The 16,461-nt window shown below is 48.3% G+C and overlaps 1 protein-coding gene and 3 long non-coding RNA genes across 13 annotated transcripts in view; 2 read left to right on the top strand and 2 right to left on the bottom strand.

Annotated features, from left to right (window-relative positions):
• Window positions 1-16,461, top strand: part of Lmpt (four and a half LIM domains protein limpet) — a 75,745-nt gene that overhangs the window by 53,287 nt on the left and 5,997 nt on the right. For 5 of the 10 annotated variants that reach the window (XM_076391607.1, XM_076391601.1, XM_076391608.1 and 2 more), the window contains 2 exons: window positions 11,540-11,740; window positions 13,068-13,242. In XM_076391607.1, coding sequence (XP_076247722.1) covers window positions 11,540-11,740; window positions 13,068-13,242 — 376 coding nt within the window. Of the gene's footprint in view, window positions 1-466; window positions 680-5,187; window positions 6,841-10,217; window positions 10,373-11,539; window positions 11,741-13,067; window positions 13,243-15,620; window positions 15,868-16,461 lie in introns of those variants that run through there. The other 5 variants (XM_076391610.1, XM_076391604.1, XM_076391602.1 and 2 more) reach the window with 5 other exon arrangements.
• LOC143187397 (uncharacterized) lies at window positions 150-7,519 on the bottom strand. The gene is made up of 2 exons (XR_013003199.1): window positions 7,374-7,519; window positions 150-473 (listed from the first exon to the last, which is right to left on the bottom strand). It is a non-coding gene; the product is annotated as an uncharacterized LOC143187397 (long non-coding RNA).
• On the bottom strand, window positions 4,897-5,303 carry LOC143187396 (uncharacterized). Its single transcript, XR_013003198.1, has 2 exons — window positions 5,163-5,303; window positions 4,897-5,094 (listed from the first exon to the last, which is right to left on the bottom strand). It is a non-coding gene; the product is annotated as an uncharacterized LOC143187396 (long non-coding RNA).
• LOC143187395 (uncharacterized) lies at window positions 14,400-15,713 on the top strand. Its single transcript, XR_013003197.1, has 2 exons — window positions 14,400-15,160; window positions 15,558-15,713. It is a non-coding gene; the product is annotated as an uncharacterized LOC143187395 (long non-coding RNA).

Below are 16,461 nucleotides of genomic sequence, written 5' to 3'. Positions count from 1 at the left end.
ACCATTGATGACTTATATTGTAAAACAGAAGTTCATTGAAGACATTAGGTGTCCTCGGTGAGGTGTCTTCAAGCATTTGCCAAATGTCAATTCGGTTAATTACCTTACAAGCTCTACAGAAATTGCGAGGAATTGATTAACATATTCAATACTTTTTAGTCTTCTTTATTAGTCAAGATTGTTACAGTTTTAAGAATTTCCAGAATCAGATCTTTTGATAATGAAATTATCATGTTTGTTTGATGACTCTTCGCGTCTTCACAGTCGAATTCGAAAGTCAGAGAAGCGGCTTCGCTTGGAACGCAGCTAGTCGGCTGCAAAGCCTCAGCTGCCGTCGTTTGTTACGCGCTTCTCGTCCGTGTAACGCGTCTGAATTGGTTTTCTTCCAACCGGAAACCCGCCGTTTAATCGTACCCGCGGCTCGTCGGTAATCTATTTTGATTTCTTGTCGAAGCTCCCACCACGATTCCTGCCTGTCCAGACACCGAGAACGGTTCCCGTCTTTTATTAGAGTCAGTCAATTGGAGGCGAACGAAAGCCGAGCGAACCGCGAGAATAATCGCGGAACGATTCTACCCCGAGTCGAACTCTCTTCTACTGATCCGCGAGTCTATCGATTCTAGAAGTCGAACTGTCCCACGATCTCTGACGCGTCGACGAAAGGTGGTTTCGAGTTTCGGTAAGTGAAGTGCGCCACACTCAGCCACACAAGAGCCACTACACGCCTCGAAGACATCGACTCAACCCACCTCCACCGATCTGCCTGATCGACACTATCGATACCAGACTACCACCGAGATACTCTCTTACTCTGTTTGACAATAAAGTACAAGCAACACCTGACAAACACGCATTCCTCCCTCCTCACTCGCCCTCGGCTCGCGACAGGTGTAATAGCTCGTAAACATTCGTCTAATTCTCGTAAAGAATCTAGATGGAGCGTTACCAAGCTCGTAAATATTATGAGAGAGGTCTCGCGACAGCTTCGGGAGACGGTGCGCGCCGCGAGCCCGTGTCGATCATTTCGGGACACGATCTGAGCCTCGGACGGGAAACAAACGGCCTTTATAGAAAAGCATGGCGTAATGGTGACGCAACGAGCCGTTATAGCGTCGCTGTCGTAAAATTCTGCTCGAGTTGTCTATTTCGGGAGCGCCGTCTCGTCGTGGTTCACGTGCTTCGCCCCTGCTGCGCAAAAATCGACCCAGCCCGACCTGTGGCTGCAGCCGACCTCGTGGTCCTCTCGAGTGTCCATCGTCGATGACTTTCTGTGCTAAATTCTCGAACCAGAGGAGAGGAAACTTTTCTAGCTCTGGTTTAAAGCTCGAAATTCTTAGAGATTTTGTATTGCTAAACGCGCTGGAAGTAATCGAAGCAATTTTATTTCCTGCCAACGCGAGAACAACAATGCGGATAAGGATAGACATTGGCAGCAATCCACGTGTAACAACTATTGGTCAGAATTTTGGCAGCTCTATGATCCCTCTGAATTTTTCCCCTCGCGCAAGTTTCCTTTTAAACGTGAAATCGATTTGACGATTCGTGGAACGATCGTGTACAGGAGCGATTCTGAAAATAGCGGCTGGTTTTGCAACGCGAAGATGAATGGCGCGAATTCGGGTCACCAGAGACACGTTCGCCAGGTAAAAATAATTAAGGAAGAGCCAACACCCTCGGTCGACAAAGAACGTCACGTGAGCTAAGGGTTGCGTAGCCCGCAAGCCACGCGTTCTCGCTAGGTCTTTGCTCTTGACCGCTTCCGGGTCGCTCGACCACTCTTCCTGACGCTTTGGCGAACCTTCTTGCGATTTACTATAGCGAGCACTCAGGAAATTTATTTTTCTTCCATCAAGACTAAGCTTTCTCTCTCATTGTCTCTTCTTCTGTCGTGGTTAGGCTTAAATAAATCGATTGGGAATTGTGTTTGGTGATGAGTTCGTGGAAAAGTAGGAAGAGTAAAAGATCACTTAAGCTGCATATACGCTAGCGAACCATTAGCAAACAATGTCTGCAAACGATTCACAAACTGTTTATCACCCTCACTCGATTCTTCCAAGAACACTAAGAGCAGTATGCTAACAGATACATGGAGAGACAATTTCTAGAAAATTGAGTGTCCTTACTGTTCACGAACAGTTCGCGAACTCTAGTATACTCGCATCTTCACGTACAATAATTACTTATAGTGAAGGAAAATAAACGTTGTAACAGAGACTCGCTATAAGCTATCCCCAGGTTGCCAAGGGAACGCAACTCAAGAGCACGTTTGAACCTGGAAAGTAGTGTAGAAAATCTGCAAAGAGACTCGATCCACCTGGCACGAAGCGGAACGAAGGGAAGGTCGTCCTACGGTCGACAGAGACGGCTGTAAAGTTTCCGGCGGTCTAATTCGGTCGGCTCGCGAAGTGGCTTCGCTGAGATCCGGTGGCACGCTTTTCTTCGACCGTGGCACACACGTTCGATCATCGACCGAAATAACATTGGCATTGTTCCGTTTCCCTCCAGAGGAACCGGCTTTCGTGGCAACCGGGTCGACTAATTTCGACCCTTCGCCAGTCGTGTAATGTCGCGCCTTCTATGGCTGGATTCCTCTATCGACTCGCGCCTTTTCCATGGCCCATCGATTCATCCACACTTCCTGCTGACACGCAGTCCCTAGCGCCATTAGGAAAGGGTCAAGGTCTACGACTGGTTGCCAAACGAGAGACTGAAGGATTGAGAGGAGAACTTCGATTCGAAGCAGCGTGACGAGTGTTTAGAGAAGTCAAGCGTTTATAGAAGATTCTTTATGTATCCTCGAATGCAACAGCTTTCCTCGATCGCGGTAATATCGTCTGGAGTTGTACACTCTGGTCACAGAGGCGCGATTTATTTTAGCTCCCGTCCCGATAGGTCGTCGACGATACGTTTATTTCGGGCACAGGTCGCGGACAAAGTAGTCCGGACGAAGATTACGCAGCCAGCGTTCCACTCGAGGCTAAAGGCTTCGCGAGGATCCTCCTTCTTGGAGAGGCAACTTCACGCGAGTCCATTCATTTAGTCTCTGCATCTACATCTACGCTCGGATCTATATCATAGAAACACCTAGAAACATGTTTCCTTGAACACTGTGAGATCTATTTTTACAATATTTGGAATCCTTTAGTTTAGAACCATTTTGAAGCTCGACGTCCTTCAGAACCTTTCAGACCTATATCTATTTCTAAAATACAATAAAGTATTGAGTTCAGAATTGGAGCAGCGGTAAACAGGCATTTCGAGGGCGTCGGGTGTTGATTTCCACGAAAATGCATTCCGCACGGAGGAACAATCGAATGGGTTCTGGCACGGGGCAAATATAGATCATCGAGAGTTCGATAAGCCGGACACTGGCCGTTTCGATATCCTTTTGGAAAGGCGCCAGCGCGGCGTACCGCGCGCAAAATGTGTATCGAAAATCGGCCCGACTCGTTGATTCGTAACCGATGAGGTAACCGAAATAAAATCGTTCGAGTGACGCCAGAAATTCGGCCGCGCATCTCGGCCACGTAAACAGGAATTTCCATGGACGCCGAGACAGACCACGGTCGTTTAATTAATCGAGGACTGGGAGCAGACTTTCTCTTCTTAGTCCACTGAGAAAAATTTGATCCAGAGCAGAGTTGCCGCAGGAATTCCCTCCTTGGGTATAATGGGGAAAATTGGGAGGAAATAGTGGCTATCCTTCCCAATTATGGAGAAAAGTAATAATCACAGAAAAATGTCAAATTGAGTTTTTTGCATCTTTGGATTTTGTCTTGTTTTAGTGCAAAATAGTAGTAACATATTTTTAGTAGATATTGCTTTTCTCTATAGTTAGGGAGTATAGGTCTAGGCCCTAGACTTGAGAATCCTAGGCTCTAAAATCGAGGATACTCGTTATTTCTTCTTTCACCTCCCCAATTTCCCTACTATACCATCTTTGTTCAATAATATCTCCTTTATTAGTTACATTTTATCTTCGGACATTAGAAGCTAGTTGTATCAGTCGATTACTGCAGACGCTCGTTCATTCTCCCACTCACTCTTTCACTCCCACGAAAAATCGTTTTCCATTTAGCTTCCCATTGTAGCTGACTGATTTTGAGTGATAACCTACTATAACCAAGGAGGGAATTCATACAGCAACTCTAACGCAGATGATATTATACTTCATCGAATAGTATCTTCTTCTGACTACATAATTATTCCACCCAGCCAATCCTCCGACAAATTGCCAAGCCACGCACCGTTTCCTCGCGCGAGACGATCGCGACTAGTGTTGCCAAAGCGTCTTCGCGACGTAGAAATATCGGAACGCCCACGCACCTTAATGACCCTCGGGGGCCTCGCCGCGGTGAACGTCGTTAGATCGGGTCATTAGGGCGAGGCACGGGTCGGTATTAATCGGCGAGCCAATAATCGCGCCGTCACAACGATTGCCAAATCGGGATGCGTTAATTATCTCGGGCCTGTGATCGATGGTTGCGTACGCGGCATTAAGGACTGGGATTCGCGTCCAGGGACATTCTAACTTTAGCCTTAGCGGTCCGCGGCTCGAGTCGAAGTCTGTTACGTCGACATAACGAGCCGAACAGCCACAGTTTGCCCCGCTGTCCGAACAGTTTGGCCGCGGAAAATAAAACAGTCCTCTGGCCGCCATCCGGCCGCATGGATAAGCCGATAATCACCGCGTAATCCGCGCAGCCTCCTCGAGCGAGGATCTATCCCCTAGCGAGGGCCCGTCAGCTGCCTGGCCAGGGCACCGCGACGCCTTTCAGCGAGCTAAGCGTGTGCTCGCTACCGTGGAGAAGTGGCCGCGCGTGGGTGGTGGGTGCCCCCTCTAGGATCTTCGCTCTCGTCCTCTCTCTCCGCTCTCTGGCTGTCCTGAGTGACGTCAGCCTGTTAGAGGATTACCCAGGTGTGAGCAAGGGGCGGAACTCTCGAGGACGTCTGATGGACCGACCGCGCAAGCTGCTCAAGTTCCCTTCGTTCTTCGAGGTCGAGGAGGTCAGGCCAATGCTTCTGAATGGCTACCTGTAGATCTTCGAAGAGGATCATGTCCCAGATTGGTTGGCGTAACAAGGTGTCAATGTGCTGATTCGTGACAAGTCCCTTTATCAGTGATTCGCGGAGACCCAATGACAGTTTGATTAGCTTCTTACCACTGGACTCGAATCAGGCTTCAAGATGGGCCTCATGCTGTCCGTGCTGGTGGGCTGCGTCGGCGTGCTGGAGCTGCTCGCGTGCCTCAGACACGTCACTGACGGCGTCGTGATCACGATCAATCAACCGACCACCCCCTGCCTCTCTTACCATGAGCAGCCCAGCGATAACATGAGCACCCACGACTCCATCTGCAGCTACAGCCACTCCAGCGACGCCAAATTGCCCCGAAGCGCGAAGCAGAAACTGGAGAATCTGCATGAATACAGTCTGAGGATCAGGACAGAGTTACGATCGAAAGATAAGAATTTTGACTACTCGACCCTCTCTGAGTGCAGCCCCAGGGACTTCCTAGTTGGGTCCAGGTTGACTCCAGATTCTAGATTGAGTCCAGATTTTGATTACCTGGTGGAGGTCAGCGAGGCTGGAGAGGAGCAAACTGAGGACTACGAGAAACGAGAGGAGACAGAGACGTCCTATGAGGACGTCGCTGAACACCTGCGAATCGAAAACAGCTCGAGGGATAGACCCCTGTCTGTGCTCTCTCTTGAGCCAGATAAATATGTCAGAGTCCCCACACCCATTCCCTTCTGCCTGGACGACGAGCTCTCGAGCTCTGGCGCCTCCAGCGACCTTGGCACTTCCTTCGACAATGATTCGGGCAACGAGGCACCTGTTATGAAGTCCCTCGAATCGATCCCCATGATCGAACGACACAAGAGTCCCTCAGAAGGCGCGTCAGACGCCGACGAATCCGACTACCACGAGACAAGAAAGCTCCCCAGGAGACCCTTCAGAAAATCGAAATCAAAATCCCCCGATCCCGCGAGGTTCCAAAATGACGTAGCAACAGCACCATCTGGAAATCTCGAAAATGTCCAACAATCAGAATCGCTGAAATTGAACTTGCCTGAACCTGAGATCGAGGCACCCAGACCTCCCTCTCAGAAAAAGAGAGCGTTGAAGTCTTCGAGCACCATCGTGAGGAAGCCCACCAGACTGAAATCAAAGAATGCAGAGGTGAGCAAGTCTGCGGAGAATCTGAGCGGCAGGAAGTCAAAGAGACTGAGAGATCCTGAGCGTCGAAAGTCAGACATTTCCGTGCAGACAGTCAGTGGTATGTTCAGAGACGAGTCCACTAATACCTCGCCACTAGGGAGTCCAGCGTTGTCCAGAGCCGAGAGTAGAAAAAGCGTGCAGGTGCAGACCAGCTTCGAGGAGACACTGGCGAGCGTGGAGCCGCTGACTGAGGCGGAGAGCTCGGTTCTGGGTCTCTCCGAGAGCAGAAGAGATCTGGCGTCCAGGGATCGGTCGAGGAGGTCCTTCAAGAACAGAAGATTCGGGTCCACCTCGAGGGACAAGGCCGACGACGACTCGCGGGATGCTTTTTCGGTGACTAACGCCACCGCCTCAGTCGAGGTCCCGCTCAAGGATACCTCGCGGCTGCTGAAAATATCCAGCTTCGAGGAGGCGGAGGTGGAGGACTACGAAAGAATTCGCGACATTCTGTCGGACTCTGACTCGAAAGAGGAGAAGAGGAGACAGGGATCGAAGGGATACAAGTCTGCGTCCTCGTTCGAGGACGACGAGGACTTCTGGGACGCGGAGGATGTGAGTGCAGGACGTGGACCGATTGAGTACTCGATACCGGACCCCGATCGAAACAAAGCTTTCTGGGTAATGATGCAAGACTAAGGTCCTCCCGTCTCTCTCCGACTACACTCGTTCCCCTTTCACTTACACCTCGAACAAACACAGAATTAAACTCTCGACACCCACTACTACTGTGTACCACGTTGATGTTAGCAGGTTCCTCGTTAAGTAATGACGTAATGAAATATGAATGAATAAACTGAAGTGAAATAGAGAAGCAAGTTTGTTAGTGATGATAAGGAGATACTGAATCTTTAGATAAGATGGCAAAGTCTAAAGCTAGGTTTATATTGGGCAATTTTTAGTCAGACAAGGAAGTTGATCAACCTAAGGCAAGGTTGAAAAATACAGACTTTTTTCATAAATGTGCTTTTGTATTTCATTTCAAGTACGTCATTACTTATGAGGAACCTTGAGAACTGTCTGATTGTTTAGAGGCATGAGTACCCTTGGTGTTCTAAAGATTCATAGGAAAATTAGACCCCTAGAAGTCGAACCTCGGCTAAATCGATGCCAGGTGAAAGTTAATTCTACTATACCTCGTTAATACTACTTACGATTCTCCACTCAGCACGCCCTCACGGTACATGGAAAGTGCTGTCGATTTCTCGGTGACTGATCACGTCCCTAACGATGATACAAAATTCCCAGCCATCATTCGTCAAGTACCCGCTCTGGAAATAGCGACGAAGTAATCGTAAACTGGCGAATGGTTCTTGGCCGCGGGACAAAGTCGTCAGCGTGCGAAATTATTCGATAACTGGCCTGAAGCGCCTCGTAGGCGATCGCGCGGGTTATCGAACAAGCGCGAGCACGGTAATTCGCGAGCAATAAAAAGCTCGTTCCGCGAGCCTCTGTGATATCGCTGCTCGATCGCGTGGGTGGGACCAGCGGCGAATCAGAATTGCCTGACGCTATAGGAAGGCTATTGTTATTCTTCAAGCCATTGGGAAACGCTTGGAAGCTTTTACCGAGAGGGGAAAAACTTGTGTTGTCGCAACGGGGCAACAGAATCCGGCCGATGTTCGCACGAAACAGTCTCGCGGTTCGTGGCGTTTATTGGTGCCGTGTGGCTCGCGTGGGGTCTCCCAAAATATCAATCTCATGCCCGTCTGCAAATAATATACGTATATATCGCGAGCCTCGACATTTACGCGAGACGACACTTCGGGAGGGGTTCCCTCTATACGCAGGATAGACAATTTTTTATTCAATTCTAGCTATTAATTTTCATTCACTTAGCTGAGGAGAGTGGTCTCGAGAATTTAGATTTCTGTGATTGTAAGGCAGTTCACCTATGTCACATTTTTATACAATTGAAATTGAAGCATTAATTGCGATCTAGACATTAAAAGAATTTATGCAAAATAATTCACAAATAATGGTTCCCAAAGACACTAGGCCATAAGATAGTATTGAACTCGAAAGCTGCATGAGCTAATATCTCGAAAATCCAAATATGTGACATAGCTCATTTTTCATTTTCCAATTCAATTCAGTTTATTAATTTACAGATAACAAACCCCTTAGAATATTTCACATGCATAAGAGACACTAACATAGGTAAAAGTTTTGCCTTACAACCACAGATTTATGGTACGATAGTGTGTCTGACCATTAAGTATATTCTACTGAAGAACTTCTAAACTCGTCGGACGAAAGGCTGTCTCATACTACTGTGCGCCGCCACGGGATCTATCTCTCTTTTAGTCGCCCCGATTTTTCCTCAGCGTTGTATTTTTAATCGGCGCTCTCGCTGCTCTTCCGAACCCATCAGATATTATGTTACCGCCCGTCGTGATTCCCGATTTGCGTGGGCGATTACATCCTCCTGTCGCGAGCGATTTTCATTTTCCAGTTTATTTATAAAGCGGCCAGTGTTCTCGAAGGCATCCCCGCTATGTTGGGAAGCCGATTCACCGTCGTATCGAGATCATCCCTAAATCAAAGGAATCTGTGTATTAATGTATCGTGATTCAATGGATGAATGACGTTCCCAGGAACGAGTTATTTCCACGGGCAGAAGTTCGCGAGCTATTTGTCGCGATTTGTTTCCGCGAGGGCGAGCCGTGGGTGGGAAGGTATTGGTGATGTGTGAAACATTCCGACCCAATTACTCCGCGGATTTCTTCTCTATTTTTCGCACGGTTTCAACCCCGCCCGACCAGGAACCACCTGTTTGGCACACGATCAAGACGTACCTACTGACAGCCTATGTTTCAGGAAACCAGTCGATGATTTATCGCGAATATCTCTAATGGTACTCGACCCTTTGGCTCCGAGCGGTTCCTCTCGTTTGGCAATAACAGCAATTTGTCTTGACGAAACGATGATGGAACGTTACATCTTAATTCACCCGTATCTGCGAGTCCTATAGTTTACATTCCGACGCTCCAATTCGCGAATAGCATTTACGACTCTGTTCCCCTCGGAAAGGTTCCGACACTGGGAATTCTCGACGTCGAAAGGCCGAGGGAAATGCACACTGTTTCTAGCCGCAAGCTCCGCACGAATTCCATGATCGAGTCGTAAATCTAGTAACGTTCTTCTAAACTTTCTCTAAATCAATTGTCGCGATTATGCAGCGAAACCACCCCTCGTCAGCTCGTCGAATTATCAATTAGAAGGCAACCTGTGACTCGAGTGATCGCGAATGGAAAGCTCTTGAACTATGCAGCAATAGTCGACGATCCCCTGGAATTCGCGGATCACGAGACGACTCTGTTTCTCGTCTCGGGAGGAGAGGCGGCGTCAGGGTCCAGAAATATCCTCTGCTTGAGGAGACGAATAAAAAAGGGAGCAGTAAAAGACACAGGAAAGTAGAAAGATGGCGAAGGGAGGGGATTTTCGGCGATCGAGACACGATCCTGTAACCTGTCGCCTCCGTATTCGAGTCGTCAGCGGGTGCCAGGAAGAGGAAAGAGCGAAACGACGGTGGATGGCGTGGAAGAGAGAAAGAGGGGTGCCGTAGAAAAGTTGCACCCGGCACACTGCATCGAGAACCGCGGTGGTGGAGGACGAGGGGCAGGAGGAGGAGGGGGAAGGGGACAGGGGCGGTGGAAGCGCGCGGCGCGGCGCGGCGCGTTTCTGGAGTCGTCGGGACGCCGAAAATAGCGTCCCGATATGATGACGCCCGGAGCGGACCGATCCTAGATTTCAGTCAGTTCGCAAGCTCGAAAGCTGCTGGGTACACGGAACACTCTGATCGCAGCGGCTCCTGGTTCCATTCGATCTCCATACCGACGAGAAGCACCCTCTGTGTTCCTCAGACACTGTTCTCCGTCTCTCTTCTCCTGGACGACACGTTTCTGGCCCTCTCCTCGTTCCCCCGTGAACGGATCAGAGCATCAGATCGCGATAGATCGGCCTAGTGAGCAGAACAGGCTGAACGAGCAGTCACGATGGCGGACGTAGACAGTGTAGTGTACACGACCACCGAGCGCAAGGTTCGCAAAGTGAAGAAGACGACGAAGCGCAGGGAGAGCCACGATCAGAACGCCGAGGTCACGATCACCGAAGTCGACAGCACGCAGAACAACCACCACGCCATCGAAGAGTATGTGCTGGCTGCAGATGTGCCTACAATCGGCCCCCCTTTTGCCCAACGAACCACGAGCTTTCCGTTCGCGATCGACACCCCTTCTCGAGGCCTTGCCCGCCACCTAAAAGACCGCGACCCACGCGAACTTTCCCACGAGGACTCTCGACGATCGCCCTGCGATCTCTATCGACGAGCCTTGAAATTACGTTGAGATCGCAATTGAAATCGAAGCTTGAAATAAAGTAAAACACTCTGGAGTCGTGTTGAGAGCTTTTCCTGAGAAATGAATTCGCAAGTAGATCAAGAGGTGACGACCACGAGGGTCGACCCGCGATCGAGGGATTCACGGATTCTGTATTTGCGTTGCAGCGAGTAATCTACTGCTGTGGGTAGGTCCGTTTGGATTTGCCAAAATCAATGCTCCCCTTCGAAAACAAACTATCTGATCGCGCGCTTTATTTGCTTTCACGAGCGACCTAGTTTCCCCCGATAAGAAAACCCGCTAGTCTGAGTGTGGTTCGCATAGCTTCGATCGTTCTTCCAGTTTCCCTCTCTGTCGTTTTCTGTCGTCCCAAAACCGTCGTTAGCTCGAAAGATTTACGAGCAGAGTGGCCAGAAGTAGAATTCGCCTCGAAGATTCGCGGATCTCGAGGGTGGCGGGCCAGCTTCTCTCACAGGAGCAGAGATTCTTGAGCGATCCGATCGGCGGATCCTCGTGACTCCAATAATAATAATAACGATACATGCTCACGTCACAGCTAGATGTAGTATACTCTCCCGAAAATACTCAGCCAGCACATACAACAGCACTCAACCAAGGTACATATTAACCAGCCAATCTATCGTACACCGTCGAACGCAGAAACTCGAGACACTACAGCACGAAAGATGATACAGAGAGAGATTGCGAGGAGCTTTCCGCGTTCAGACGGGGAGGACTCGTGAAACGAGAGGGAAAGGAACGACGCTGTGAGAGGAGCGTGTTGGAGTTCTCTCCGCGATCTTTCCGCCGCGTGTGCTTTCGCTTCGAACTTTGCCGCGCCGCGAGTCGCCGCGAGGTACCGTTCGCGTCCGAAAGTGATCGAGTTCGAACGATTCAGGGGATCGGGTCTGACGAGAGTTTCGAGAGAAGATCGAGCCACGGTCAGATTGTCTCTAAACTCGTCGCGTTTTGCTTTCCAGTTGATTTTCAGTGGCGAGTACACGAAGGCGATGAACAAGGACTGGCACAGCGGCCACTTCTGCTGCTGGCAGTGCGACGAGTCTCTGACCGGGCAGCGCTACGTGCTCAGGGAGGAGCATCCTTACTGCATCAAGTGCTACGAGAGCGTTTTCGCGAACGGCTGCGAGGAGTGCAACAAAATCATCGGCATCGACTCGAAGGTACGTCTGCGTAGATTCGTTAGCGATAAGATTGTGAGTCATTGGCCCCGAATGGTTGCAACACTTTTGCCGCTTTCGTTGATAACCGTATCGTCTGGGTGTATCAATGAAAGTGCATTTCCACGTCGAAGATAGAATTAGGGACAAATTAGTTGATAAAAAAAGATTAGAGTTAGCAGAGAAATTAACTTGATTCCTGAGAAGTTCGTGTCTGTGTAAAATTGCCCTTTTCTACTGCAAGGTTTAGAAACTCTTGCGTTGCAGGAGATTCGTCCATTCAGAGACAGACAAGCCTATCCAGTTTCACGATAAAATTAGCTTCATTTTTATTATGGAGAATTTGGTGTCTGTCCAAAGTAGTCCTCTTCTACTGCAACGCTTAGAGATTCTAGCGTTGCAGAGAATTCATCCACTAAGAGAGAGACAAGTCTGTCCAGTGTCACGATAAAAATAACTTTAATTCCGTTATGAAGAATTTTGTCTGACCAAAGTATTCCTCTTCTACTGCAAAGTTTAGTGATCTTAGTATTGCAGGAGATTCTTCCATAGAGAAACAGACGAGCCTATCAAATTTATCCAAAAAGTTATCTCTATTTCTGTAAAGACTTTTGTGTCTGTCCAAAGTAGCGAATCCTCTTCTACTACGAGATTTAGAGACAGCATTGCAGGAGAATCGTGTCGTTTAGCGACAGACGAGTCTGTCGAGTTCCACGCAAAAATCTGTAGGTAATTATCAGTTCGTGTATAATCGCTGGACTCCGAGGTGCCGATACACGGGCATGGGCGTTGACTTACTCATTCCTAGAAATAGAAACGATGATGCAGGTGCTGCTGCCCGTATCGGTTTCGAGAGCTTATTTCCGTTTCTCGGCTGTTCGCCATTGCTGAATACCACCAGCTTCTGCCTCTCGAACCGCAGAACTTCACCGCGAGACGAAGTTCGCGATCTTGGCAACATTTTTTCGATAAATGTTTCGCGACAAATCACTGTCACGGGAGAAGAGGTACGCTGTAAATGAAAGACGAGCCAGTCCAAGGATCCGCGTTCCACCTCTCGATTGGAACGACAGATACTCTTAGAGGTCAACGAGTTCGGGATTATAATCGATCCAGAAATGGAAACCCGCGCAATTACTATTTACACGTGGTCGTCTAATGAATTCAATCACTGTTCACACTCTGAAGAGAAACTAGAATGCTCATGATTAATGATTTCAATGTTATCTAGTTACATTCGATTTTGGAAATTCTGTTTGTGTGCTCTTTATTTTTTTTCTTTTTTTATTGAAGTAGATTCTTCGCAGTAATTGAAACACGTTGCTTGCAGGATCTGTCGTACAAGGATAAGCACTGGCACGAGGCCTGCTTCCTCTGCAACAGGTGCAGAGTGTCCTTGGTGGACAAACAGTTCGGTAGCAAAGTCGACAAGATCTACTGCGGTAACTGCTACGATGCCCAGTTCGCCAGCCGTTGCGATGGATGCGGAGAGATCTTCCGTGCAGGTACGTAGCATATTATGAAACATTTTTCTTCTTAAGTCTGTCTCGAGGAAAATTCCTTTGCGTCAGTTTGGAAGGAAATAGAGGGATAGGAATTGGGATTCGGTTATTCGTCAGTTTTTGGTTGGTATGTGGTCGACTAGTTTTGTGGGGAGAGCTTTCTAAGTGTCAAATATACATAGAAAATTTAAAAATTTGAATATTTGAATGTTTGAAAATTTGAATATTTGAAAATTTGAAAATTTGAAAATTTGAATATTTGAAAATTTGAAAATTTGGGGACTTAAAACTTGGAAAGCTCTACTTCTGACTGAATTTCCCCAAAGATAAGGAAGCGGTTTTCTCGAGGGCGCCCACTTCCGCAGAAAGGGAGATCGCAAACGAGACAGTAATTCGGTCAAGTACGCTGGAGGTTAAAGCAAAGCTAGTCGGTGACGAAATTCGGTGAATGTCGGCCGCGTAACGTGAAACCTCGAATTCTCTTCGCTTTGGAAGCTGGTCGGACAGAAATGTACAATAGATCCACGACGTGCCTGGAACGGATCATCGATTTTGCCAGGCGAGTTCGTGTCCCTGATGGATTGGTTTCGTGACGCGCGTGGGAGTCTCGTTAAATTTTAAGTTTCTCGCTGGATAAATGGTGGCAGATAGCGACGACGAATCACTCGCGAAAATGACTCGGTACCAGCGCGTGTCCGTATACGGATCGACCTTTCGAACTCCGTATCGAACCATAATATCTACGCGATGCACTCAGATATCACGAAAAATCCCTGGGATTCCCGATTTACCTGCACCTCCGACAGTTATCGAGTCTTCCAAGGAATCCAATTTTAAAAAGAAAGACATAACCATCGAGAGGAGCCTCGCGCCAGGAATTCAAATGGGCCATCGATTATCGAGGAACAGCCTCTGCTGATTTATTCAAAATTCTCCGTTTCAACATCGGCGATTCCATGAATCACAAATACGTCATGTATTTTTCAATTATCGATTCTCCATCAATGCAAATATTCTCGACGCACTTCTTAGTACCAGTCACGGAAGGAAACATAAACTAGGCTACAAAATGGAGCTCTTCCACTTCTTCTGCTTTGCAAATAGCTTAATGAATGGAAACAAAAATCAACTACTGCCAAACATGGACGTTTAACATTTCCAGTAATCTCTGAGTCACCTATCAGCTTCTAAGACGCAGTTTAGAGATCCTCGTCACGCGGACGTCGAAGGGGAGACCGATAAGCGAGCATCGAATCCTCAGATAGGATCATTATAGCGAGCTAAGACTCAATCGACCCCAGTTCAGCAAAATTTAAGTGACACGAGGTCTCTTCTATTCAGTTCTCGATTTTACTCGCTCATAACAATTGAATGTCTCTGAAGATAAGCGAGCATCGAATCCTCAGATAGTATCATTATAGCGAACTAAGACTCAATCGACCCCACTTCAGCAAAATTCAAGTGACACGAGCACTCTTTTATTCAGTTCTCGATTTTACTCACTCATAATGATTGAATTTTGCTGAAGCTGGGAGAAGAACAAGCATTCCTACGCTTGGTCTAAACCCACCATTGCGCGATCTCCTTAAGAGTGACGAGCAGGTCAGAAAAGAACGCCTCGTTGGATAGATCCAGTGTCTGGATCGGAGTAAACTCTGCGCGCGAGTACATAAATATTCGCGGATGCGATCCAGGATGGTGGAGTGGCCCTCGTCGAGCGGGAACTTATCAGCGAAGTGGAAGAGTTGCGCGTGCTCGCGGCGTGCACGCGGCGACTCCAGCGAGCGGCTCGCGTCGGTGCTCCGCTCTTCCTGTGCTTCAGTGGCTCGCAAGACTCCGGGCCAATCGCACGACAGCCCGATTTCGTCGCGTTTCGTCGCCTTTTCACGCGTTGCAGTTGTCACTGACACCGTCTCACCTTGTGCGTAACCCTTCGACCTGGTTTTTTCAACTTTCGATACGATTCAGTGTCACACGCTACTCTCTTGCAATGACAGAGCTCAGAATTCAGAGTTCCAGGACACTGTCCTTGGCAAAAAGTTCTTACCCCAACGCAAGAATATTTTTCGATACTCTTTGAAAATATAAAATACTACTTAGTAAACTCAAACTTCATTTAATACTTAGTATTTTGTATATCAAAAACCACGATATTTGTAAATAACTTCTTATTCCTGCGTTTGGCCAAAGGCTTCTTGCTAGAGGTGGTATTAAGTTGCCTCTCGAGTTCCTTTTTAATAAGGAAAAGAAGTTATGGGACAAGTCAATATTTTCTGGATGGAACTCTGTCCTTGAGGAGAGAGTGTTCTGTTCTCCAGGCTCGTGTGTTTTATATATCGATTAAAAATAGAGAAAGAGAGTGATCGAGAGTGAGAAAACCTGGGCGCTTGTTCAGTGCACGTTATCCCGCGACCAAAAGAGCAATGGCCACCGACGCGCTCAGCGAGCGGCTGTCCAGCAAGCTTCACCTGCAGACGAAGACCGTGGGCGAGGACAGGATAAAGAGGGCGAAGGAGAAGGACGAGGATGTCGCGATATTCAGCATGTTCCCCATGGGGGGTGACCCGAAGTTTAGGTGCTGCCTCGGCAGGGACTGTCTTCTGGGGAACCCGAAGAAGGCTGACCCAGGTGACGATTCCACCAGACACTATCATCTCATACCTCCATGACGACCTGAATTTATTTTATTTTCCCTCGTCGTGTAATCACGAAAATTGGTAGCCAGTGGTTCAGTCTCGAAGAGGGTCGTGGGTTAAACGCGAAGTCTGACCGACATTCCAGATCGGTTCCGAGGACATTGCGAAAGCAGAGGCCGCGGGGGCGGCGGATAAGGTCCCGTTCTCAAAGTTTTCCTAAGGTCGACATCGGCACGCCGATCGTGGGTCGACGCGGCGCGGCGATAAACTAGTCGATCAAAGCTGGCTGAGAGAGAAAGGGCTACAGGAGGAAAGGGACCAGAATGGACGCGCGACCTTATCTGGAAACACGAGCACGGCCACGCATTCGATTCTCCCGATGCGCTAACGAACTCGCTAATTGCTCTTGCTTCTCTCGAAATAGGAATCGCGGCAGAGGATTGTAAATATCGCGGGGAACCTGGCCTCCTTTTCGTCGAAGGCTACGCGGTTCATCGAAGTAGGAAACGACCTCGCGTCTGAGAGGGGATTAACCCATTAAGGCCCAATGTTGCGTAAACGCTATATTATTGAAAAATGTAAATGT

Source organism: Calliopsis andreniformis, unplaced genomic scaffold (genome assembly GCF_051401765.1).
Source record: "Calliopsis andreniformis isolate RMS-2024a unplaced genomic scaffold, iyCalAndr_principal scaffold0022, whole genome shotgun sequence".
NCBI classification, from domain to species: Eukaryota; Metazoa; Arthropoda; class Insecta; order Hymenoptera; family Andrenidae; genus Calliopsis; species Calliopsis andreniformis.
Note: the sequence above shows the minus strand (reverse complement) of the source record. Positions and strands in the feature narration are given on the sequence as shown.